At 48.6% G+C, this 26,315-nt stretch overlaps 1 protein-coding gene across 4 annotated transcripts in view; it reads right to left on the bottom strand.

Annotated features, from left to right (window-relative positions):
- FANCD2 (FA complementation group D2) overlaps window positions 1–26,315 on the bottom strand; it is a 199,405-nt gene that overhangs the window by 33,665 nt on the left and 139,425 nt on the right. For all 4 annotated transcript variants that reach the window (XM_045023931.1, XM_045023930.1, XM_045023928.1 and 1 more), the window contains one exon: window positions 1,196–1,289. In XM_045023931.1, coding sequence (XP_044879866.1) covers window positions 1,196–1,289 — 94 coding nt within the window. The remainder of the gene's footprint in view (window positions 1–1,195; window positions 1,290–26,315) is intronic.

Raw genomic sequence — 26,315 nt, 5'->3', positions numbered from 1 at the left:
CCACATGGCCATTCAGACACAAAACACAACCCTCCCTCACGCCATTTGCTAGAACTGCTAGTTAAGTTTGTTGCCCATGAAAACACAGAAAACAATGTCTGGAAAGAAGCAAGCTCTGCCCATAAAATCACTGGGAATTAATCATGTACAATCCACCTACCGGTGCTTGATCAGAACAGATGCTCCCTATTCAATAATTCCTTCTTACTCCTAGGTGGGTGCAGGACCTACCTATTCCACTTAATTTTACTAAGTTTAGTCCTGTTTTCTGGCAATGCATGTTTTCAAAGATTCCGAGGCCAGAAGGGACACTGTGATTATCCAGTCTGACCTCCTGTATAATACTGACCAGAGAACTGCCCCAAAAATAATTCCTAGAGCAGATATTTCAGAAAAACAGTCAATCTAGATTTAAAAATTATTATATAAATTCCATGGTTAATTACTCTCACTTAAAAATTTATGCCTTATTTCAAGTCTGAATTTGTCTAGTTTCAACTTCCAGCCATTGGATTGTGTTATATCTTTCTCTGACTGATTGCAGAGCCCATTATTAAATATTTGTTTCCCCATGTACATACTTATGGATTGTAATGCAGTTACCCCTTAGCCTTCTCTTTGTTACGCTAAATATATTGAGCTCCTTGAATCTACCACAATAAGGCAGGTTTTCTAACCCTTTAATCATTCTTGTGACTCTTCTCTGAATCCTCTCCAATTTATCAACAACATTATTGAACTGTGGGTAGCAGAACTGGATGCAGTATTCCAGCAATGGTTTGCACCAATATCAAAAAGAAAGGTAAAATAACCTCTCTACTCCTACTCACAATTCCCCTATTTCTGCATCCTAGGATTACATTAGCTCACAGTGGACCTCATGTTCAACTGCTTATCCACCACAACCCCTAAATTCTTTTCAGAGTCACTGCTTCCCAGTATATAGTCCCCTACCCTGTAAGTATGGCCTACATTCTTTGTTGCTGGATTAATGGGGAATTTGGCCAGGGTGCCAGCTAGCTAATGGGCAGTTTGGCAGACTGCCATACTCAAAAGGTTATTTTGGGTGTCAGCGTTTTGGCTGCCTGCCAGCACATTATTATTAAGCTGCTACTACTGTAGCATTTTCCTGCAGTTTCCTGGCTTGGGTTTTGTAAATCCCTGCTGGAGATCTCAGATGCATTTGCTGGCCTACCTCACTTGAGTCCGATGGTTTCCCAGCAGAAATGCTTCTCACTGAATTCTCCAGCTGAGCCATCATCACTTGGAAGAAAACTGGAAATGTCTGCCTGGAGAGAAAAAAAACAAGAGCCCATTAAAGATTGATGGGCAACTGTTTGTGCTCTGGCTGGGGTGCTTATCTCCTGAGTAGTCTGAAAACTCAAGAGGCCAGCAGGATTGGGCAAACTATTTGTTACGCAACAGCAGTGGGGTAGTCACTTAGGTGCACTGAACCACTGCAACTCATCCAGAGCAGGTCTGAGTCCTGAGTACTGCTAAAAGTTCTTAACAACTTTACCCAACTGAAAGTTGGCAGTGTTTATAATCTGTTTAGCATCTAAACAACTAAATAAGATGGAAGCAAGGCCTGGCATAAGACCCGCCAGGACAAATATCTACATTCAATGGCAAAATACATTAATGCAGAGTTATGGCTGCTTGGCACGTCGTCCCCCTGCAGAATGGTGAGCGGAGCAAAACTTAAACTTCTGAAAACCAAGAAATGCAGAGCTAAAGTTGTCCATTCAACCTTAACTCTGTCCTTGTTCAGCTGCGTCCCAATATACCTCATTAATGTTCATTTTCAATAAGAACACTGGAAGACTGGAAGAAAGCTAATATTGTGCCAATGTTTGAAAAAGGTCAATGAGATGACCCAGGCCAGTAAGTCTCACATTGATCCCAGGCCCAATAATGGAGCAGCTGGTATGGGATTTGATTAATAAAGAATTAAAAGAGGGTAATATAATTAATGCTATTCAGCATGGGTTTATGGAAAATAGATCCTGTCAAACTAATTTGAAATATTTTTTGGTAATTTTAAGTTTAAGGTAATAGTGCTGATGTAATATCCTTAGACTTCTGTAAGGCACTGAGTTGGTACCATATGATATTTTGATTAAAAACCTAAAAATATATAAAATTAACATGGCACATATTAAATGGATTAAAAGCTGCCAAACTGATGTGTCTCAAAATCTATTGTAAGTGGAGAATAATCACCAAACAGGTGTTTTTCTAGCTGGGTCCTGCAGAGATTGGTTCTTGGCCCTTCTCTATTTAACATTTTTATTTATAACTTTGAAAAAAACGTAAAATCATTACTGACCAAGTTTGCAGATGACACAAAAATTGGGGGAGTGGTAAATAATGACGAGTACAGGCCACTGACACAGAGTGATCTGGATCACTTGGTAAGCTGAGCAAAAGAAAACAATATGTGTTTTAATATAGCAAAATGTAAATGTATACATCTAGGAACAAAGAATGTAGGCTGTACTTACAGAACGGGGAACTCTACCCTGGGAAGCAGTGGCTCTGAAAAAGATTTGGGGGGCCTGGTGGATAATCAGCTGAGCATGACCTCCCAGTGTGATGCTATTGCCAAAAGGTTATTTGGCACTGGTATGAACGATGATGGAATAATGTATTAAGTTCTGTTGCCCACCATTCAAGAAGAATGTTGATAAATTGGAGAGGAGAAGAACCACAGGAAGCATTAAAGGATTAGAAAACATCGTTATACTGAGAGACTCAAGGAGATCAATCTATTTAGCGTAATAAAGAGAAGGTTAAGGGGTGACTTCACAATTTTTAAATCTAGATTGGCTGTTTTTTCTAGAAGATCTGCTCTAGGAATTATTTTGGGAAGTTCTCTGGTCTGTGTTATACAGGTCAGACTAGATGATCACCATGGTACCTTCTGGCCTTGGAATCTATGAACACACATACCTTTATTCTTCCAAGCTCACAGTTCACCTCCTTTTACAACCCATTCACTCTTACCCACTGGATTCCATCTTACACTATTAAAGGACAAAAAAGCATAGACTCGAACTTACTGTAGTCCCCAGAAAGAATATAACATGTACAGATTTAAGAACCACTTCACAACTTCTTAAAATTCCCTTACATTTGCTCACAAGATACCATCTCTACATACATCATCACTAAACTATCATTAAACTGTTGGAATCCTGTCATATTCCACCTTACTGCTGACTGTACCTGTTCTATTGAAAGCCTCATGCCCAGCTATGGACATAGTGTACACAAATTCTCCATAGATATGTGGCATACCACATGCACCTTTTCCCTTTCCTCACACGCATTAAAGGGTGAAAAACATACATCTAATCATATCACAAAGACAGCTCCATCACACACCTCAAACTAATCCACAGATCTCCCAAACACACCTCTACCAAGCAGAGCTAAATACTGCCTCCACCATTCAGAGAGACAAAGTGGGTGAGGTAATATCTTTTATTGGACCAACTTCTGTGAAATAAAAGGTATTACCTTATCCACCTTGTCTCTCTAACATCCTGGGATCAACACTGCTACAAAAACCACTGCATCTACCATTAAGGACAGCTACACTTGACACTGACCACACTCACTTTACCTGGAGTACATGCAGATAATAAATGCATAGACTGCTCTGGTACCTCAGCTTATTACTGACAACAGTCTTTGTAATGAAACCCCGTGCCCTGCTAATTATATCATGTACACAATTCTATAATGCAATGCTGCATAGTAGTACTCCTGGGGGAATTCTGTGTCAAAAATTTAAAAATTCTGCAACAAAAAATAAAAAATTCTGCGCACATTTTAAAATTCTGCAAAATTCTGCATATTTTGTTTGTCAAAATAACACAATATAATCACACCAGTTTCAATTATTTTTGGTCATTTATTTCAAAATACTTGTCAGCACATATGTCTGTAACAATACAGACAAAAAAGATTCAGGAAATGTTTTTTGACAAATAGATTCCTTAGTAGGCATATGATAGTGGTACATGTAGGTACCAATGACATAGGGAAGGATAGGAGAGATCCTGGAGGCCAAATTTAGGCTGTTAGGTAAGAGATTGAAGTCCAGGACCTCCATGGTAGCATTCTCTGAAATGCTCCCAGTTCCACGCGCAGGGCCAATTAGACAGGCAGAACTGCGGGGTCTCAATGCCTGAATGAGACGATGGTGTAAAGAGGAAAGGTTTAGATTTATTAGGAACTGGGGAAACTTTTGGGAAAGGGGGAGGCTATACAGGAAGGATGGGCTTCACCTAAACCAATATGGAACCAGATTGCTGGTACTTAACATTAAAAAGGTCGTAGAGCAGTTTTTAAACTAAGGGCTGGGGGAAAGCCGACAGGTGCGGAGGAGCACATGGTTCAGACATCCCTTAGGGGAAGATCTATTAATAGAGAATCTCTATGTCCTAGTGAGGACCAGAGGATGGAAAATGATAAAATACAGGCAGGGTCTGATCAGAAACAGTCAAATAAAAAAGAGTCCCATTCAATTACATCGTGCAATGGCAGACAGCTAAAAAGAGACAAGTTTTTATAGTGCTTATATACCAATGCTAGAAGTCTAAATAATAAAATGCGTGAAAGTGCCTTGTATTAAATGAGGAAATTAATATAATAGGCATCACAGAAACTTGGTGGAATGAGGATAATCAATGGGATACGGTAATGCCAGGGTACAAAATATATCAGAAGGACAGAACAGGTTGTGCTGGTGGGGGAGTGGCATTATATGTGAAAGAGTGCAGAATCAAATGAAGTAAAAATCATAAATGAATCAAACTGTACCATAGACTCTCTATGGATAGAAATTCAATGCTCTAATAAGAAGAATATAGCAGTAGGGATATATTACCGACCACCTGACCAGGATGGTGATAGTGACTGTGAAATGCTTAGGGAGATTAGAAAGGCTATTAAAATAAAAAACTCAATAATAATAATGGGTGATTTCAATTATCCCCATATTGACTGGGTGTGACGGTATCTCCCATAAGGCTCTATGGAAATATGCTTAGAATGTGTTTTATGCTACATATGCCATGTAACATATCTCCGTAAAGGTTATGATCTACTGCAGGGGTAGGCAACCTTTCAGAAGCGGTGTGCCGAGTCTTCATTTATTCACTCTAATTTACGGTTTCGCATGCCAGTAATACATTTTAACGTTTTTAGAAGGTCTCTTTCTAGAAGTCTATAATATAAAACTAAACTATTGTTGTATGTAAAGTAAATAAGGTTTTTAAAATGTTTAAGAAGCTTCATTTAAAACTAAATTAAAATGCAGAGCCCTCCGGACTGGTGGCCAGGACCCGGGCAGTGAGAGTGCCACTGAAAATCAGCTCGCGTGCCGCTTTCGGCACGCGTGCCATAGGCTGCCTACCCCGATCTACTGAATGTATTAATCCTATTTGCATGCATGTATCATTTTTGTATTCGACGTTATGAATGTTGTCTGTGTACTGGCTTGATTTCTAAATAACCTCAGTAGAGCATTTGGTCAGTTCCTGGAGAAAGGAATATTGAAATTAAGTACCTAATCAAGAAACACTTAAAGGACAATGGATCTTGGAATGCTCCAATCCACATAAGCAGTCTACTCGAGGACATTCAAGGTAGCATGTAAACAATGGATGCTACCTGTAAAAACTGAGTCATGTATGGGCATGTGACTTGCCCAGGTGACTCAAACTCCATCTTGGAGCTGGACTTTGCATAGGAGTGAGGAGGGGGTCTCCACCCACAAGAGAAAGTCTATTTAAACCCCTGGGAGACCCCTCCATTTTGTCTTCAGCTGGCTAAAGAAAGAGCCTCTCCCCCCTCCTCCGCCCGGATACCTGAAAGAAATTGGAACAAAGGACAATGACTGCAAGGGGTGTGAGTGATTGCTGGACCCAGGCTAAAAGGAGATTAGCCTGTAAAAGGGAGCATTCTGGAACTGGTGAGGATCTTATCTGTATTCAGTTTGATTAGACCTAGATTTGCGCATTTTATTTTATTTTGCTTGGTGACTTACTTTGTTCTGTCTGTTACTACTTGGAACCACTTAAATCCTACTTTCTGTATTTAATAAAATCACTTTTTACTTATTAGTTAACTCAGAGTATGTATTAATACCTGGGGGAGCAAACAACTGTGCATCTCTCTCTACCAGTGTTATAGAGGGCTAACAGTTTATGAATTTACTCTGTATAAGCTTTATACAGGGTAAAACGGATTTATTTGATTTAGACCCCATTGGGAGTTGGGCATCTGAGTGCATGGGCGCCAACTTATATGGGCTCCTGGGGCTTTAGCCCCAGGAATATTCACAGTCAGGGGCTCTGCTCCAGCAATATTTGGAGCTAGGTTTCACCCCTGTTCTGGGCTGCAGGCAGCCGCCGCCAGCCCAGAGCCTTTTAAATCCCAGCCGCGGCCGGGAGTCAGAGAGCTCTGGGCTGCCTGCAACCGTGCGGAGCCCAGAGCCTTTTAAATCCCAGCCGCGGCCGGGAGTCAGAGGGCTCTGGGCTGCCCGCTGCGGCGGGGAGCCCAGAGCCCTTTAAATCCCAGCCGCGGCCGGGAGTCAGAGGGCTCTGGGCTGCCCGCTGCGGCGGGGAGCCCAGAGCCCTTTAAATCCCAGCCGCGGCCGGGAGTCAGAGGGCTCTGGGCTCCCCGCAGCTGCCGGCAGCCCAGAGCCCTCTGACTCCCCGCCGCGGCTGGGATTTAAAAGGCTCTGGGCTCCCCGCGGTTGCAGGCAGCCCAGAGCCCTCTGACTCCGGCCAGGGCTGGGATTTAAAGGGCTCTGGGCTCCCCGCGGCTGCCAGCAGCCCAGAGCCCTTTGAATCCCAGCCCCTGGCCGCTGATTGCCCCCTATCTAAGCCTCCCTTCTCCTTGTCACCAGCTGCCCCCTCCCGAGACCCCACCCAACTTCCCCCCAGGACCCTCCTACCTGTCCCCTGATAAACCTCCTGGACTCCCATGCCTATCCAATTGCTGCCTGTCCCCTGACTGCCCCTCCGAATCTCTGCCCCATCCAACCCCCCCTGCTCCTTGTCCCTTGACTGCCCCCTGGAACCCCCTACCTCTTCTCCAACCCCCAAACCGCTTACTGTGCCACTCAGACCAGCGTGTCTGGCTCCGTGCAGCTCCAGACAGTTGCTGCCATGCTTCCCCATGGGGCCCACAGCCCTCTCCCACCCCCAGCACCTGCCTTCCAGATTTGAACACCTCAAAATTCAGGAGTGCTCAAGCTCGGTTTGGGCAGCTTTTACTTCATTTCTCCCAAATCAGTTTCCCCTGCAAGGTGCCAACTGAAGGTGTTGGAGAACAGAGAGATCGGGTGGCCTCCTAATGCCTGGAAAAGAGACAAAGGCCGGAGGAGGGAGTGTCAGTGCCTGTGCGGACTTCTGGGAAGTGCACGGTGTGGAAGGGGATGCTGTGATGCTTTGGAACAACTCCATACAAAGCCAGTCAGGACTCTGGGGGAGCCTCCTCTCTTGGAGCATACTGTCTCCAGGGCAAGAAGCTTACACCTTCCTGGGTCTGACCTCGGAGCATTCAGCATGCCCTTCCACATCATGCACTTTCCACAGCGAGTCTGCCCAGGCTGGTCCTGGGGCAACCAGAGGTCCCTGCACCCCAACTCCGCAGTCAGATGTGACTCTCAGCCAGACAGCAAAACAGAAGGTTTATTAGATGACGGGAACACAGTTTAAACAGAGCTTGTTGGTACAGAAAACAGAACCCCTCTGTCAGGTCCATCTTGGGGGCTGGGGAGCCCAGAACCAAGTTCTGGATCTCTCCCCATTTCCCCAGCCAGCTCCAAACTGACACTCCCTCTGGCCTCTGTGTCTCTTCCGGACAGGGAGGCCACCTGATCTCTTTGTCCCCGACACCTTCAGTTGGCATCTTGCAGGGGAAACTGAGGCACCCACACAGTATTCAGAGAAAATATTAAGAACATTCCCACTTCATCACAACAGGTGCAACAAAATATAATACTGTATATTGAAGTAGGCAAGTGCTGCTTCTGACTTTCCACTTTTAATTGACCCTTGTAATCTTGTGGCACTGACGCGTTGTAGCTTCATTTTATATTGGCTTACAGGGTGGGAGCGGGGGGGCACCACCATTTTGGGCCCCACCAAAAATTATACAAACCTGTCGCCTATGTCTGAGTGATAAAGACAAGAACACTTCTGTTAGCTGCTTTCAGGTAAACCTGCAGCTTTGGGGTAAGTAATTCAGACCTTGGATCTCTGTTGGAGCAGACGGGTGGGTCTGGCTCAGCAAGACAGGGTGCTAGAGTCTTGAGCTGGCAGGGAAAGCAGGGGTAGAAGTAGCCTTGGCACATCAGGTGGCAGCTCCCAAGAGGGTTTCTGTGATCCAACCCGTCACACTGGGTACATGTCACCTCAGGATGGGATGCAGAGAGAAAGTTTCTTGACACCTTAAATGACTGCTTCTTGGAGAAGCTGGTCCTGCAACCCACCAGAGGAGAGGCAATTCTTGATTTAGTCCTAAGTGGAGCACAGGATCTGGTCCAAGAGGTGACCATAGCTGGACTGCTTGGTAATAGTGATCATAATATAATTAAATTTAATATTCCTGTGGCATGAAAAACACCACAGTGGCCCAACACTGTACCATTTAATTTCAGAAAGGGGAACTATACAAAAATGAGGTTAGTTAAACAGAAATTAAAGGGTACAGTGCCAAAAGTGAAATCTCTCCAAGTTGCGTGGAAACTTTTTAAAGACACTATAATAGAGGCTCAACTTAAATGTATACCTCAAATTAAAAAACATAGTAAGAGAACCAAAAAAGAGCCACAGTGGCTAAACAACAAAGTAAAAGAATCAAAGTAAAAGATGTGAGGGAGATTCCCAAACCTGAGCCATTCTTTTTAGGGGACAGATCTGAGGAACTGTCTCAGATTGAGGTATCATTAGAGGAGGTTTTGGCACAAATTGATAAATTAAACAGCAATAAGTCACCAGGACTAGATGTTATTCACCCAAGAGTTCTGAAGGAACTCAAATGTGAAATTGCAGAACTACTAACTGTAGTCTGTCCTCCACTTTTAAGAACACTTTCACAGTATATTTAACAAAATGCAAAGAAGGTATCAACGTGAGATTTCTAAAGATAGCTACAGCACTCAACTCAAGGTTTAAGAATCTGAAGTGCCTTCCAAAATCTGAGAGGGACGAGATGTGGAGCATGCTTTCAGAAGTCTTAAAAGAGCAACACTCCAATGTGGAAACTACAGAACCCAAACCACCAAAAAAGAAAATCAACCTTCTGCTGGCGGCAGATTATGAAAATGAGCATGCATCGGTCCGCTTCGCTTTTGATCGTTATCGAGCAGAACCTGTCATCAGCATGGAATGTCCCCTGGAATGGTGGTTGAAGATGAAGGGACATATGAATCATTAGCACATCTGGCTCATAAATATCTTGTGACCCCAGCTACAACAGTGCCATGCGAACGCCTGTTCTCACTTTCAGGTGACACTGTACACAAGAAGCAGGCACCATTATATCTCCTGCAAATTGTAACCAAATTTGTTTGTGGCTGCAGTAGGAGTAATTGGCTGCAGTAGGACTGAGTGGACTTGTAGGCTCTAAAGTTTTACATTGTTTTATTTTTGAATGCATTTTTTTTTGTACATAATTATATAGGACTTGTATGAGGTGCATTGAAAAATACTATTTGTTTTTTACAGTGCAAATATGTGTAATAAATAAATAAATATTAAGTGAGCATGGTATACTTTGTGTTCTGTGTTGTAACTAAAATCAATATACTTGAAAATGTAGAAATCAAAACATATTTAAATAAATGGTATTCTATTATTGTTTAACAGCGCGATTAATTGTGTAATTAATTGTGATTAATTTTTTTAATTGCTTGACTGCCCTAGTGCAAGCACATTGTAATCCTTCCAGATCGGCAAGGGAAGAAGTGAACATGGTCTTAAATGCCATTCACAATTCGGGTCCCCCAAAGATTTAGTGGATGCCATGCGCTACCCTGGGTAAACACCGACAGACTGAGACCATTTTCACTCACATCACAGCAATAGTTTGATCTCTAGCTCTGCAGGGGGGAAAACAGGCTAGGAATTTTTTGAAAAACAGTTATTTTTTTCAGGGCTAAGAATTCCAGGAACCTCAGCTCAGATTAAACTAAATATGGGTCACTGTAGCTAGGGGGCATGGCCTCATTCCTTGACGGATGGGTAGAGAGCCATGACCGCCTTACACATGGTGGAGAATTCGGGCATCACCCGCCCCCTGAAACAGAGGGGGGGACTGCCCTTGTGCTTAGACAACAACCCGCCCGAGTGCAGCCATAGAGCTCAAGCAATTGATTAAATGGGGGCCAAAATCCAACAGCAATAGCAGCAACTACTTCAGAAGCTGGGGACCCAGCAGCAGCAGCTGCTCCGGAAGTTGGGGGCCCAGCAGCAGGACCAGCAGAGGCAATGTTTTCAACAACTGTCCGCCCTGCCACCCAACTCTCCTGGCCCTGGAGGAGCAGCAGCCCCGGCGGCCCCCATGCTGCCACTACACCTCACAAAAATGGGTCCGGGAGATGACTCTGAAGAGTTTTTGATTACTTTTGAGAGAGTTGCCTTGGCAGCTGGGTGGGCCCTGGAACAATGGGACATGCTCTTGGCCCCATATCTGACAGGAGCTGCCCAGGCTGCCTATCAGAGTCTTCCTTATGAGGAGGCCCGTGACTATACAGCAGTCAAGATCACTATCTTGGACGCTCTGGACATCACCCTCCAAAAACTGTCAGCATAGATTTTGGGGAAAGACATATCTGCCGGGGGCGCAACCTGGCATCATAGCCCAGGAGCTTATGGATGTCTGCTGGCGATGGCTCCAACCAAATCGGCACACGGACACCGAACTTGCCAAGCAGGTGGCGGTCGAACAATTCATACACATCCTCCCACCCTGAGGGAGGGCATGGGTCCTGTGGCACCGGCTCACCACCCTGAAGGTGGCCGTCGGCCTCATGGAGGACTTCTTAGCCGCCAAGGCCCTCCTGACCGTGGGAAAACCCGACCGCAATCCACAACCCTCCCAGAACTGGGCCACGAAGATGGCCCATCACAATGGTTTATCTGGTTCTACCCCGAAGCCCCATGGTACACCTACTGTGACGGACTCAGACCAGAAGGATATAAGAGGGTAGTGGAGGGCAGGTATATCAGCTTCAGAATGAGCAGGTCCCTGTTCCCTGGATAGCCAAACAAGGGCTTCTCCAGGCCAATCAAGACACCTGATACCAATTTAACCAGTTAAGGTCATTAGGCTAATGCTGGCACCTGACCTCAATTAACTGATAAAGGGTCAGTTAAAGCTGTTAGGCTAATGGAGACAGCTGGAACCAATTAAGGTCCCACTTATACTGCTTTAAAAGCTCTCCTTTCCAGTTCTCTCGAGAGGAGCCCAGGTGAAAGGAGCCGAAGGAGAGGAAGCATTACTGAACCCTGAGGTAAGGGTGAAGCTTGGAAAAGGGGACCACAGGGAAGTGGCCCAGGGAATCAAAGCAGCATCAGTGGAGGAGGGAAGCTGCTAACAGCTGCTATCATTAGGGTCCCTGGGCTGGAACCCGGAGTAGAGGGCGGGCCCAGGTTCCTCCCTTCCCCCCATATGATCTACAGAGATCCCTTTGAAAGGGGAAAACAGACTTTGGTCCAGGCAGGAGATCAAACGGTGCCTACGGAGCTCTAAGGAGCAATAGAGACTGTGAGTATTCCACCTTCCCACTTCCCATATCAGCCTGTGATGAAAATAGCTCAATAAGCTGTAACCTTTGCCGCCATACTGGGAAAGGGAGGTCATACTGAGGGCCTTAGCGAGCTTCTGAGGCCACTGTATCTGCCAGGAAGCACGGGACCCACCAATACAGGCGTGGAGCTTTGTCACACTACCAACTGTGATGGAGAATGAAGGACCTCATTGAGAACCCCCTGAGGTCCGAAGAGATGAGACTTTGTGCAGTAACTGAGGTTCTTTGAGATGTAAATCCTTGTGGGTGCGCTCTCCCAGTCTCACACCTGCTGCAGTGATTAACTAGCACTGTGGGCCCGCGCTCCCCAGTTCCTTCTCTACCACAAAGGACTAAATTAGAACTCCGAAGTAGAAGGGAGGAGGGTGGGTAGTGGAGCACCTACAGGGTAAGTAAGAGAAAGTTACTTGCCTTGTAGTAACTGAGGTTCTTCCAGACGAGTGTCCCTGTGGGTGCTCCACTCCAGATGATGGTGCGTCCTGGCGCCGTTGATTGGAGATCTTCGGTAGCACTGCCTGGTTGGGACACATGCCCTCAACTGCTGTCTCGCAGCATCGTTAGGGTCTGCCTGAATGCACACGTCCCACATCCCCCTCAGTTCCTTCTCTACCATGGAGTTGTCTGATTAGTACTCCAAAGTAGTTACTATCACATGGGATACCACGGCAGCGTTACACAGCGTGATCATCAGCATCTGGGAGGATGAAAACATACCACAGGACCTCCGCGACGCTACTATTGTCTCTCTTTTCAAGAACAAAGGCAGCAAAGCAGAATGTGGAAATTATAGAGGCATATCCCTCCTCTCCGTTGGAGGGAAAATCATCGCCCGCATCATCTTGAACTGCCTAATAGCCAGTATTTCCGAGGCAAATCTACCTGAAAGTCAATGTGGTTTTCGACCTGGCCGGAGCAGAGTCAACATGGTGTTTGCTGTCAGACAAATACAAGAGAAGTGCATTGAACAGAACATGCACCTGTATGCTGTCTTCATAGATCTGACAAAGGCGTTTGATACCGTCAACAGGGAAGCCCTTTGGACTATTCTAACATGACTTGGCTGCCCAAGAAAATTTGTCCAGATTATACGCCTTTTTCATGACAGCATGACAGGTGAAATGTTGTCTGATGGAGCCACATCTGCCCCCTTCAACATCACCAACAGCATGAAACAAGGATGTGTTCTCGCTCCTGTCTTATTTAACCTGTTCTTTGCATGCGTCCTCTACCATGCAATGAAAGATCTGGATCGAGGTATATATTTGAAATACCGGCACGATGGTTCACTTTTTGACCTCCGTCGCCTGAATGCAAAGACTAAGACAGTGCAGAAACTCCTTCTTGAGGCACTCTTTGCCGACAACTGTGCCCTCATGGCTCACACTGAAAATGATCTTCAGCACATTGTCAACAAGTTTGCCGAGGCCTCGCAACTCTTCGGACTATCAGCCTCAGAAAGACAGAAGTTCTCCATCAACCTGTACCTGGATCAAATGCTTCTGTCCCAAGTATCTCCATTGATGGCACTCAGCTTAAAGTAGTGGAGAACTTTAAATACCTGGGTAGTGTCATATCAAGTGATGGATCACTGGATAATGAGATCAATGCACGAATATCCAAAGCAAGCCAGGCATTTGGCTATCTGCGTGTCAAAGTTTTAAACCACCACAACATCCGGATGTCAACAAAACTGCTTGTGTACAGAGCTGCTGTTCTTTCATCACACTCTTTTGTACAGGTGTGAAACATGGACACTATATAGGCGTCACATCAAGCAGCTCGAAGCATTCCACATGCGCTGCCTCCGCAACATCATGAAGATCCGCTGGCAAGACAAAGTGCCCAATCTTGAGGTCCTCGAGAGAGCCCAGATGACAAGCATCGAAATGATGATCATGAAGTCACAGCTACGTTGGACCGGTCATGTCAGCTGCATGGATGCCAAGAGAATCCCCCGCCAGCTTCTCTACGGTGAGCTCTCCCAGGGCATTCGGCATATAGGTCGTCCACGAAAACATTACAAGGACACCATCAAAGCCAATCTGCAGTACAGCAGTATCAAACCCAGGGATCTTGAGGACGCCGCCAGTGACAGAACACAGTGGGCGTGCAACAGTCAGAAATACCTGCATCGCCTTTGAGGAAGACCGCTGCCGGCGTCTACAAGAGGCACGCGAACAACGTCACAAAGCATCAGCAGCGCACAACCCACTGACTGCAAACTTCCCATGCACCATCTGCAGCCAAATGTGCACCTCTAGAACCAGCTTGTATAGCCATCAGAGGGCACGCCATGAGACCAACAATAGATGATTTGCTCAGATTTGTCATCATCGGATCGATGGACTACCAAGGAAGGAACTCCAAAGTAGAGGGGAGGAGGGTGGGTAGTGGAGCACCCACAGGGACACACATCTCAAAGAACCTCAGTTACTGCAAGGTGAGTAACTTTCTCCTCTTCTTCGAGTGTTGTCCCTGTGGGTGCTCCATTCCAGGTTATTGTGAAGCAGTACCTACTATGGTTGGTGGGATTTTGGAGTTGCGGCAGTAATAACGGTAGACAGTACCGTATGGCCCACTATGGCGTCTGCCGTGGTATCCCATGTGATAGCATGTTTAGCGAATGTGTGATCAGATGTCCACGTGGCCACCTTGCATATGTCTGTAATAGGTATGTTGTGGAGGAAGGCAACTGATGTTGACATTGCTCGAGTAGAATGAGTTCTGACACTCTCTAGTGGTTGAACATTCTGGGTCTGGTAGCAGGATCTGATGCAGTCTGAGATCCACTTGGAGATTCGTTGCTTAGAGATAGCATCACCCTTTGATCTCTCAGTAGTAGAAACAAATAGCCTAGGGGATTTACGAAATGGCTTAGTTCTGTCAAGATAGAATGCAAGAGCCTGTTGGAAATCAAGGGTATGTAATGCCCGCTTCCCTCTGGGTTGTATGAGGCTTGGGATAGAATACTGGTAAGTGTATTGGCTGGTTAAGGTGGAAGGTAGACACCACCTTGGGGAGGAATTTGGGGTGGGGTCGCATAGTAACCTTGTCTTTGGAGAAAATGTTGTAGGGAGGGTAGGCCATCAGAGTACTTATTTCACCAACCCTTCTCGTTGACGCTGGCTAGATCATCGGGCTCAATGGGTAGTGATCAATGGCTCCATGTCTAGTTGGCAGCCGGTTTCAAGCGGAGTGCCCCAACGGTCGGTCCTGGGGCCGGTTTTGTTCAATATCTTCATTAATGATCTGGAGGATGGCGTGGACTGCATCCTCAGCAAGTTTGCAGATGACACTAAACTGGGAGGAGTGGTTGATACGCTGGAGGGTAGGGATAGGATACAGAGGGACCTAGACAAATTAGAGGATTGAGCCAAAAGAAATCTGATGAGGTTCAACAAGGACAAGTGCAGAGTCCTGCACTTAGGACGGAAGAATCCCATGCACTGCTACAGACTAGGGACTGAGTGGCTAAGCAGCAGTTCTGCAGAAAAGGACCTAGGGGTTACAGTGGACGAGAAGCTGGATATGAGTTGACAGTGTGCCCTTGTTGCCAAGAATGCTAACGGCATTTTGGGCTGTATAAGTAGGGGCATTGCCAGCAGATCGAGGGACGTGATCACTCATAAGAACATAAGAACGGCCGTACCGGGTCAGACCAAAGGTCCATCTAGCCCAGTATCTGTCTACCGACAGTGGCCAATGCCAGGTGCCCCAGAGGGAGTGAACCTAACAGGCAATGATCAAGTGATCTCTCTCCTGCCATCCATTTCCATCCTCTGACAAACAGAGGCTAGGGACACCATTCCTTACCCATCGTGGCTAATAGCCATTTATGGACTTAACCACCATGAATTTATCCAGTTCTTTTTTAAACCCTGTTATAGTCCTAGCCTTCACAACCTCCTCAGGTAAGGAGTTCCACAAGTTGACTGTGCGCTGCGTGAAGAAGAACTTCCTTTTGTTTGTTTTAAACCTGCTGCCTATTCATTTCATTTGGTGACCCCTAGTTCTTGTATTATGAATAAGTAAATAACTTTTCCTTATCCACTTTCTCCACATCACTCATTATTTTATATACCTCTATCATATCCCCCCCTTAGTCTCCTCTTTTCCAGGCTGAAGAGTCCTAGCCTCTAATCTTTCCTCATATGGTCCAAGGTCACTCATGGCATGCAATCTCTTCATGGAAAGATAGGCTCTTGCTGTAGTGGAATGAAGGATTGCTCCTATTAAGACTATGGACCTTGTGGGGATCAAAGTGGACTTCTCGTTGTTGACACAGATTCCCGGGGAAGATAGTAGACAGAATAGGAATAGGGTCACTGACTGGACTTCTCTGCTGGATCTGCCTGTCAGGAGCCAGTCGTCATATGGAAAGACAGTAAGCCATTTCTTTTCATCCCAAGCCACCACCACTGAAAGGACTTTTGTAAAGACCCTGGGTGCTGTAGCTAGTCCGAATGGGAGGACTGTGAGTTGTTAGTGGCCTTGCCCAATGAGGAACCGTCTGCGAGATAGATAAATGTCTATGTGACTGTTAGGATATAGATATTCAGGCCTGTCTGCAAAGGCCTATACTTTAAGAATTTAGGTGTATTTTTATCACTTAGCAAGTTATAGAGGTATAAAAGAAAGAATAAAAAATCACTGTCTGTGTAGTGGCCTTCTCTTACTGTGAGAGTCTGAGGCCTGGTTCTTTAGCAGCCATAAACTGGGAAATGTATGGTCACGTCCTCACATTCCAAACTAGACATATTAAAATAAGGCAATCTGGGGCTGTTAGGAAGGTGATTCGATCTATCAGCTTCAGAGAAAGGAAAGAGCCTAGAAATTTAGTTTGATAGTTTTCTGTCTGGTAAGAACTCACTTATCAATAGACACAGCTGGAGAACCCTTATGTCTGTATAGATGTAGTTGTTCAATCCTCACTTCCGTATTGTTTTGTATGTTTATTTGCATGGTATCTGTCTGGTTCTGTGATTGTTTCTGACTGCTGTATAATTAATTTTGCTAGGTGTAAACTAATTAAGGTGGTGGGATATAATTGGTTAGCTAATCATGTTACAATACGTTAGGATTGGTTAGGTAAATTTTAGTAGAATGATTGGTTAAGGTATAGCTGAAAATATTACTATATAAATTAGGGGCAAACAGGAAGTAAGTTGAGATTCAAAAATAAGGAAAAGGAACTTGAATTTAAGCTTGCTTGAAGTTCACCCCAATAAACATCGAATTGTTTGCACCTTCGTACTTCGGGTATTGTTGCTCTCTGTTCATGCGAGAAGGACCAGGGAAGGGTGAGAGTGAAGAAATAAGCTCTCTAACAGTGACCATAAGCATCTTACATGTCAAGTGCCACAAACCATATGCCCTATTCCAGAGAGGGGATTATTGATGCCAGTGTGATGATGCAGAATTTTGATTTTCAGATGAATACATTTAGTTGGTGTAGATCAAGAATTGGTCTCCATCCCCCATTCTTTTGGGGTATCAGGAAATATGTGGAGTAGAATCCCTTCCTTTGATGTTGGGATGGCACTGGTTACAAGTATATCCTGATTCTGGTATGTATATCCTGGTTCATCAAAAAATGTCATGTAAAGTATCAAAGGAAAGCCAGTCTCACACAATTGTGAGTAGCATTGTAAAATTATGTATCACTACTATCTCAGGTCTTATGTATCTATACTGGAAGTATGCTCTTGAATAATAAAGTTATGATTGTTTTCACTATAAATATCTCAGTGCTGTGGTTTTGTATAAGGAGCTGATCCTGAAGTTGAACCGTTCAAACTGGTGTGTACACAGTTCCCTTGGGGACAGCAGACCTGGTATTTCTGTGAATGTTCAGTCAATAAAGGGCTGATCATAACAGGGAAACTCATCAAAGAGGCTCGGGGACTGGGGGTGCATCTATTGTTACCTGCAAGGCAAAGCAGGGGCTGGCATAACCCAGAGGCCATTGTCTAGGTGGCTGACAGACTGGAGACATCAGGGAGCTGACTCCCAGTGAAGCACAAGCAAGTCTCCCTCTCACTGGAGGCAGAAGGTAACAAGGTGACTCAGCCTTAGGCACCCTGAGAACCATCACAACCGTACACCACCACAACCTTCCAGACTGGCCATCAGCACCCAAAGATTGACTGCTGTATGTTCATCTATTAGCATTGGTTCAGGGATAAAAGACGGTTACTCACCGTAGTAACTGTTGTTCTTCGAGATGTGTTGCTCCTATCCATTCCATGTAGGTGTGCGCGCCGCGCGTGCACGGCTCTTCGGAACATTTTTACCCTAGCAACTCCGGCGGGCCGGCTGGGCGCCCCCTGGAGTGGCGCCGCTATGGCGCTGGATATATACCCCAGCCGGCCCGTCCGCTCCTCAGTTCCTTCTTGCCGGCTACTCCGACAGTGGGGAAGGAGGGCGGGTCTGGAATGGATAGGAGCAACACATCTCGAAGAACAACAGTTACTACGGTGAGTAACCGTCTTTTCTTCTTCGAGTGATTGCTCCTATGCATTCCATATAGGTGATTCCCAAGCCTTACCTAGGCGGTGGGGTCGGAGTGAGACGTGGCAGAATGTAAGACTGCGGAGCCGAAGGCTGCATCGTCTCTGGACTGCTGCACCAACGCGTAGTGGGAAGCAAAGGTGTGTACAGAAGACCAGGTGGCCGCTCTACAGATGTCCTGGATGGGGACATGGGCCAGGAAGGCGGCCGACGAGGCTTGCGCTCTCATTGAGTGAGCGGTGAGGCGGCATGGTGGCACGCGAGCAAGCTCGTAGCATGTCCGGATACACACCGTGACCCATGAGGAAATCCGCTGCGAGGAGACCGGCTCGCCTCTCATGCGATCGGCAACCGCCACAAACAGCTGGGTCGAACGCCGGAAGGGCTTCGTCCGCTCGATATAAAAAGCGAGGGCCCTGCGGACGTCCAGGGTGTGAAGCTGTTGCTCCCGAGGTGAGGCGTGCGGCTTCGGGCAGAAGACCGGGAGGAACATCTCTTGATTGACATGGAAGGCCGAGACTACTTTTGGGAGGAAGGCCGGGTGTGGGCGAAGTTGTACCTTGTCTGCATGGAAGACGGTGTAAGGTGGAGCAACCGTTAGGGCACGAAGCACGGACAGTCGTCTCGCTGAAGTTATAGTGACGAGGAAGGCCGTCTTCCATGACAGGTAGAGGAGGGAGCACGTGGCCAAAGGTTCAAAGGGGGCTCCCATAAGCTTGGCCAGAACCAGGTTTAAATCCCAGGCCGGGGTAGGACGCCGTATGGGCGGGTACAACCGGTCCAGGCCCTTCAGGAAGCAGGAAACGATCTGGCTGGAGAAGATGGATCGGCCGTCTATTGATGGGCGAAAGGCGGATATTGCCGCCAGATGTACCTTTAAGGAGGAGACCGCGAGACCCTGCTCCTTAAGGTACCAGAGGTAGTCCAGGATTGTAGAAAGAGGGACTACGAAGGGATTGAGGCCTCGTTGATCACACCAGAGGGCAAAGCGCTTCCACTTCGCGAGGTAAGTGGAGCGGGTGGAAGGCTTTCTGCTTTCCAGCAGGACTCGCTGTACTGCCGCGGAACAGCCTCTCTCCGCCTGGGTCAGCCACGTAGGTACCAAGCTGTGAGATGGAGGGACTGCAGGTCCAGGTGGCGGAGTCTGCCGAAGTCCTGTGTGATGAGGTCCGGCCACACTGGGAGGGGAATGGGCTCCCGAACGGAGAGCTCGAGCAGCAGGGTGTACCAATGCTGCCTCGGCCAGGCCGGAGCGATGAGTATTAGGCGGGCTTGGTCCCTCCGAAGTTTGAGCAGCACTCGGTGGACGAGCGGGAACGGAGGGAAGGCGTAAAGGAGGTGATCTGTCCAGGAGTACAGGAAGGTGTCCGACAGGGAGCCCGGAGAGCGACCCTGGTAGGAACAGAACTGGTGGCACTTCCTGTTCTCCTTGGAGGCAAACAGGTCGACCAGGGGAAAGCCCCACTGTTGGAAAATCGTGTGTAGCACGTCCGGTCGAAGGGACCACTCGTGGGTGAGGAAAGACCTGCTGAGGTAGTCCGCTAGCGTGTTCTGCACTCCTGGGAGAAAGGATGCTTCTAGGTGAATCGAGTGGGTCACGCAGAAGTCCCACAGGAGCATCGCTTCCTTGCAGAGGAGGGAGGAGCGGGCTCCGCCCTGCTTGTTCACGTAGAACATTGCCGTCGTGTTGTCTGTGAACACCGCGACGCAGCGGCCTTGCAGGCGGGTGCGGAAGGTTTGACACGCCAGACGGATCGCTCGCAGCTCCCGGATGTTGATGTGACGAGCGAGCTCTTGGGGTGACTAAAGACCTTGGGTGTGAAGGTCGCCCAGATGAGCCCCTCACTCCAGCGCTGAGGCATCCGTGGTCAGCGTGACGGATGGGCGAGAAGGGTGGAACGGGACTCCTGCACACACCACCTCTGGGTCCAGCCACCAGCTGAGTGACTCGAGGGTGGGCTTCGTGACCGTGACCACCATGTCGATGGGGTCGCGATGTGGGCGGTACACCGACGCCAGCCAGGACTGGAACGGGCGAAGGTGGAGTTTCGCGTACGCGGTGACAAACGTACAGGACGCCATATGGCCCAGGAGGCGGAGGCAGGACCGAACCGTTGTCGTTGGAAAGGTGAGGAGGTCTCGGATGATGGAGACCATCGTCTGGTGCCGCGATCGCGGGAGGCAGGCCCTGGCCAAATTGGAGTCGAAAACTGCTCCAATGAACTCCACCCGCTGAGACGGAGTTAAGGTGGACTTCTCGGCGTTGATGTCGAAATAGAGACAGGATTTCTGTCATCTGGTCCGTTACCAGCCGCTGGGACGTCCCGCGAACCAGCCAATCGTCGAGATATGGATAAACGTGGATATGACGACGGCGGAGGGCTGCAGCGACCACTGCCATGCACTTGGTAAAAACTCTCGGCGCGGTGGATAGGCCGAATGGCAGCACTGCGAACTGGTAGTGCGCGTTGTTGACTACAAAACGCAGGTAGCGTCGATGGGGAGGATAAATCGCGACGTGGAAGTACGCGTCCTTCATGTCGAGGGCGGCAAACCAGTCTCCCGGATCCAGGGAGGGAATGATGGTCCCCAGGGTGACCATGCGAAACTTGAGCTTGAGCAGGTACTTGTTGAGCTCGCGGAGGTCCAGTATTGGACGTAGACCTCCTTTCGCTTTGGGGATGAGAAAATATCGGGAATAGAATCCCCTGCCCCGCATGTCGTGAGGCACCTCCTCTATGGCACCCAAGCTCAACAGAGTCTCGACCTCTTGTAAGAGGAATTGCTCGTGAGAGGGGTCCCTGAAGAGGGACGGGGAAGGCGGGTGGGAAGGAGGGGGTGAAACAAATTGAAGGCGGTAACCAGACTGGATTGTTTGAAGCACCCAGTTGTCCGTTGTTATTCGGGACCACGCCGAAAAGAAATGGGAGAGGCGGTTGTAAAATAAAAGGGGAGGATCCGGTGCAGAGACTGATGGGCCGTCCTCGGGCGTCCCATCAAAACGCCTGCTTGGGGCCCTGGGGGGCCTTGGAAGATGGATGGGTTTGGTTGCGCTGGTTGCCCGATGGTTTACGGCGATTCAGGCCTGGCCGTCGGCTGTTATAGGGACGGGACCTGGGCTGATTAAACCGGTAGGGTTGCTGCCTGAATGACCTGCGCTGGGTTGCAGGTGTATGCATCCCCAGAGTGCGGATGGCTATGCGACCGTCCTTCAGGGTCTGGATTCTGGAATCAGTCTTTTCAGAAAACAGACCCTGGGTATCGAAGGGCAGGTCCTGCAGGGTGTACTGCACCTCGGGCGGCAGTGTGGAGGATTGTAACCACGAGATGCGCCTCATGGTCACTCCTGAGGCCAGGGTTCTTGCACCCGAGTCCGCCGAGTCGAAAGCGGCCTGGATGGAGGACCTGGAAGACTTTTTCCCTTCTTCCAACAGCGCCGAGAACTCCTGGCGGGAGGCTGTTGGTACCAGCTCTGCGAATTTCGCCAGGGACACCATGATGTCAAAGGTGTACCTGGCGAGGAGGGCCATCTGGTTGGCGATCCGGAGCTGGAGACCGCCTGCAGAGTAGACCTTGCGGCCCAACAAATCCATGCACCTCGCCTCCCTGGACTTTGGCGCTGGGGCGGGCTGGCCATGCCTCTCCCTGTCGTTGACCGACTGGACAACCAATGAGTCTGGGGCAGGATGAGTATACAAGTACTCATACCCCGTGGGGGGGACGGAGTACTTCCTTTCGACCCCGCGGGCGGTGGGAGGAACGGACGCCAGTGACTGCCAGATGGTAGTGGCGTTTTTCTGAATGGTGCGGATGAACGGCAAGGCCACCCGCACTGGAGCCTCCGCTCCAATCACATTTGTCACCGGGTCTTTGTCTTCCGTGACCTCTGCCACGGGGAGGTCGATAGCCTTCGCCACCCGGCGAAGAAGGTCCTGATGGGCCCGCAAGTCAATTGGTGGAGGGTCTGTTGTAGCAGCCCCGGCCACCGCCTCGTCCGGTGAAGACGACGAGGATAGGCCTTGAACCACTGCCTCCGCGGGTGGTTCTTCTAAGGCGTGGGCGGCTGACTCGGGCCAAGGATGTCTCTGGGGATCAGGTGGCAATTGAGCCGAACCTGGTGGAGAAGGGGGCAGTCTGCTCATGGTGGCCTCCGGTACCCTGTGTTCGGAGGCGGGGGCCCTCGGAGGGAAAGACATCCCTTGAGTTTCGTATTGGGCCCAGGGGACCCAGAAGCCCCACTGCTGCGCACCCTGGGCTTGACCTTGCGGGGCAGCGGGAAGATGAGCATCGCTGCCAGTCCCCGAAGCGACCGACGAGTGTCGAGATGGCCACGGGGGTGCAGAGGCGCTGATGGACTGCGCCGTTGAGGTCAGCCATTTGTCTCCGGACAGTGCCGAGGGTCGGTGCCGGTCGTCGCGGTGCCGAGATGGCGAACGAGACCATCGACCGCTGTGGTGCCGGGAGCTCGACCGGTGCCGGGAGCTCGACCGGGATCTCGACCGGCGGTGCCGGGAGCGGCTCCGGGAGTCACGGTGCCGGGAACGGTGCCAGGAATCGGACCTCCGTCTGTGCCGACGGGAAGGCGATCGGGACCGGGAGCGTCTCCGGGAGCGCGACCGGTACCGCGATGTTGAGCGGTACCGGGACTGCGACCGGCGTCAAGAAGGCAACCGGTACCGCGATGGTGAGCGGTGCCGGGATCTCGAGCGGTGCGACGGTGACCGGCGTCGGGACCGGGAGCGAGACCGGGACCTGGAGCGCCGTCTACTTCGTCCACCCAGTGCAGGGGGCCGCATCATAGCCGGCTTACCCGCTGACACGACAGCCCGCACCGGTGGTGCCGGGGGCTCGGTGCCTCTGTGAGCTCGATGAGCTCCCTCGCCGTCGAGAAAGTCTCGGGCGTGGATGGCAGCTGCAGCTCAACCGTGGTCGGTGCCAGGGAGCAGGGTGGTGCTGGACTCGACGGCCCTTGCGGCGCCGGAGTCAATGGCACGGTGCACGGCCTCAGCCGGTACCGGAAGTGGTGGAGGTGGCTGGGCGATAGGACCCTCAGCATGGGTCTTTGCAGCTGTTTTCGCCAGCTTACGCTTCCTCGATGGTGAGAGGGAGCGGTGCCGGGTTGTCGGTGCCGCTTGCGGAGGACGAGGAGCCTCGGTGCCGGAGCGGCTCGGGGCTGCCGGTGCACTGCGCGCCGATGAAGACTTCGGCGCCGGCGCAGTCGGTGCCGGGGGCTGGAGCGTTGCCTCCATGAGGAGCTGTTTTAGGCGACTGTCCCGCTCCTTTCGTGTCCTGGGCTTAAAGGCTGCAGATAGGGCACTTATCCGTACGGTGAGTCTCTCCGAGGCAGCGCAGGCAGGAGTCGTGCGGATCCCCGACCGGCATGTGCCGCTGGCAAGACGCGCAGGGCTTAAAGCCCGGTGCCTTGGGCATGAGCCCGCACCGGTTGCGGAAAAAGGGGGGTAAACCCTCCTTATTCCTTATACCTACACTATACTAACTAACTAAATCAACTATCTAACAGTAACTACTGAAACAACTATATACAGACAAAATTAGCGAACGCTAGGGTTGTGGAGGACAGAGAGCACTCCACTGTTCCAACTGGCCGTCACAGGCGGTAAGAAGGAACTGAGGAGCGGACGGGCCGGCTGGGGTATATATCTAGCGCCATAGCGGCGCCACTCCAGGGGGCGCCCAGCCGGCCCGCCGGAGTTGCTAGGGTAAAAATGTTCCGAAGAGCCGTGCACGCGCGGCGCGCACACCTACATGGAATGCATAGAATTGTCGAAGAAAAACTAAGTTCTCGCTTTTTTGTTTGGGTACAGCAAAATCAAATACTTTATTACTTTCTCTAGTGATCACAAGAGGGAGAGAGTGTCATAGGAAACTGGGTTGCCCCTAGTCCCGGACGGATCTCTCTCAATTAGTAAGCAATTCATAACAATCATTTATACCTTTGTAACAGACAATGGCTAGCAAACCTGGAGACAGTAAAAAGAAAACATTTGCATTTGTTTATACATAAGCCTATTCGCTATCTTATTTGTCTTCAATACTAGAACAAAAACAAGACTGCATTTCACAAGGTCGTAATGACTTTTCACACAATTCACTCTGTACCACATTATCTTATTTCTACATATCTCTAACTCATGCTAACTTAGTTAACATACATTTAAGATCCTTCAAATCCTTGTTAATTATTTCCTGGCCTCCACACTCCCCCCTTTTGTACTTATAGTACAACAAATACTTCAAATCTCAATTTGCATTAAACCATGGATTTCAGAGTCTACAGCAGACATGTCAACCTTAGGTGTGGTTATGGGATGTAATGACAATGCATGATTAGCATGAACATGAAAAGTATTATTACCATCATTACGTCTTTTACAACAACAACATAATCCTACACCAACTAACAACACTACAAACAATAACATAAAGATTCTATAACTGGAGCTATTCCTTCCACTGCTTCAGGACGCAGTGGGTATTGTGGAATCCTTGGCAAAATCTTAGCAGGGTCAACAAGAATTTTAACCAGCTCGGCAGTTCTAATCTGTCCCACTTCATTTGCATGACGAGACCAGAGATGGGGGGGCACTTGTGACAACAAATGCACAAGGTCAGGGCTGAGAGGTGTCTTGGATGTAGGTGGTTCTGCTATATGGAGTGTGGCCAACACCAGGTTAGTATTCTCATCAGGAACTTGTAAGAATACGCCATCTGGTGTACAATAAATGGTACAACCTAATTTACACAACAGATCTCTTCCCAGCAGATTCACAGGAGAAGAAGGACTAAGCAAAAAGGAATGCTTGTCTTCCAAAGGGCCAAGACAAACCGCGAGGGGTACCGTGACAGGATGCGAAACAGGACAGTTTGAAATGCCCACAGCATTAACAGACAAAGTGGACAAAGGAACAGAGGGAAACTCTGAGGATCTCAGAGCAGATCTGCTGGCCCCCGTGTCCACAAGACAAGTAACAGATTTTCCAGCAATTTTACAATCAACAAATGGGCCTTCTTGATTAATAGGAATTAAAGGATTCATGATGCACTTACGTTCCCTCAGGCTGTCCTAGTAAGGGGTCCCTTGTGGGGAAAAAGCAGGCGCTTCAGGATTTGGGAACTGAGTAGGATTTTGAGCTAATCGATTTGGACACTCATTTCTCCAGTGTCCCTCCTGACCACAAAAGTGGCATGCAGTGCTCCCAGTCGGGGCAGGATTCTGGGCAGGATATGAGGAACCCCTTCCCATACCTCGCCCATGACCTCGTCCCCGTCCTCTTCTCATTCCCCCACGACCCCTGTTCTGATAAGTTTGTAACTGTAAAGCCATAAGTTTTGTTTCACTATTTTCTTTCTTCTGTTCTATGCAAGCTGTACAATGATTGGCAACTGTCACCAGTTCTGAAAGGGGTTTAGTTTGCCAGCCAATACAAATAGTTCTTAATGGTTGCTGAACTTTTGGCAAGAGTCCCTGAACAAAAGCAGCTCCTACCGCTTCCCTGGCATTATCAGCCGGATCAGTAATTCCCGAATGCTGTTCAAAGACCTTTGTTAGTCTATCAAGATAATCAGCAGGGGATTCTCCCTTGTTCTGCTTACAGTTAGCAATCTTAGTCCAATCTGTTTTCTTAGGACAAACTTCTGAAATAGAGGTCAAGAGACGGTTCCTAGCCTCCGTCAAATCACGCTCAATACCAGGGTCGGCATCAGGCCAAGCTGCCTGTCTGTTAAGCCGTTGCTGAACTCCAGCTGGCAGTACAGCTCGTAAAAGTTGATTAATATCTGCCCAAGATGGATTATAGCACTGAATCACTGTCTGGAGCTCATCTTTAAACTTCACCGGCTCCTCCCTGATTTTAGGAAATTCTTTCACCAAGTTTCTAAGATCTCCAGGTGTCCAAGGGGCATGTACCTTAACTAACACCCCTACAGCTCCAGCCCCAGGCAAGTCTCTTAA

Source organism: Mauremys mutica, chromosome 7, assembly GCF_020497125.1.
Source record: "Mauremys mutica isolate MM-2020 ecotype Southern chromosome 7, ASM2049712v1, whole genome shotgun sequence".
NCBI lineage: Eukaryota > Metazoa > Chordata > Testudines > Geoemydidae > Mauremys > Mauremys mutica.
Note: the sequence above shows the minus strand (reverse complement) of the source record. Positions and strands in the feature narration are given on the sequence as shown.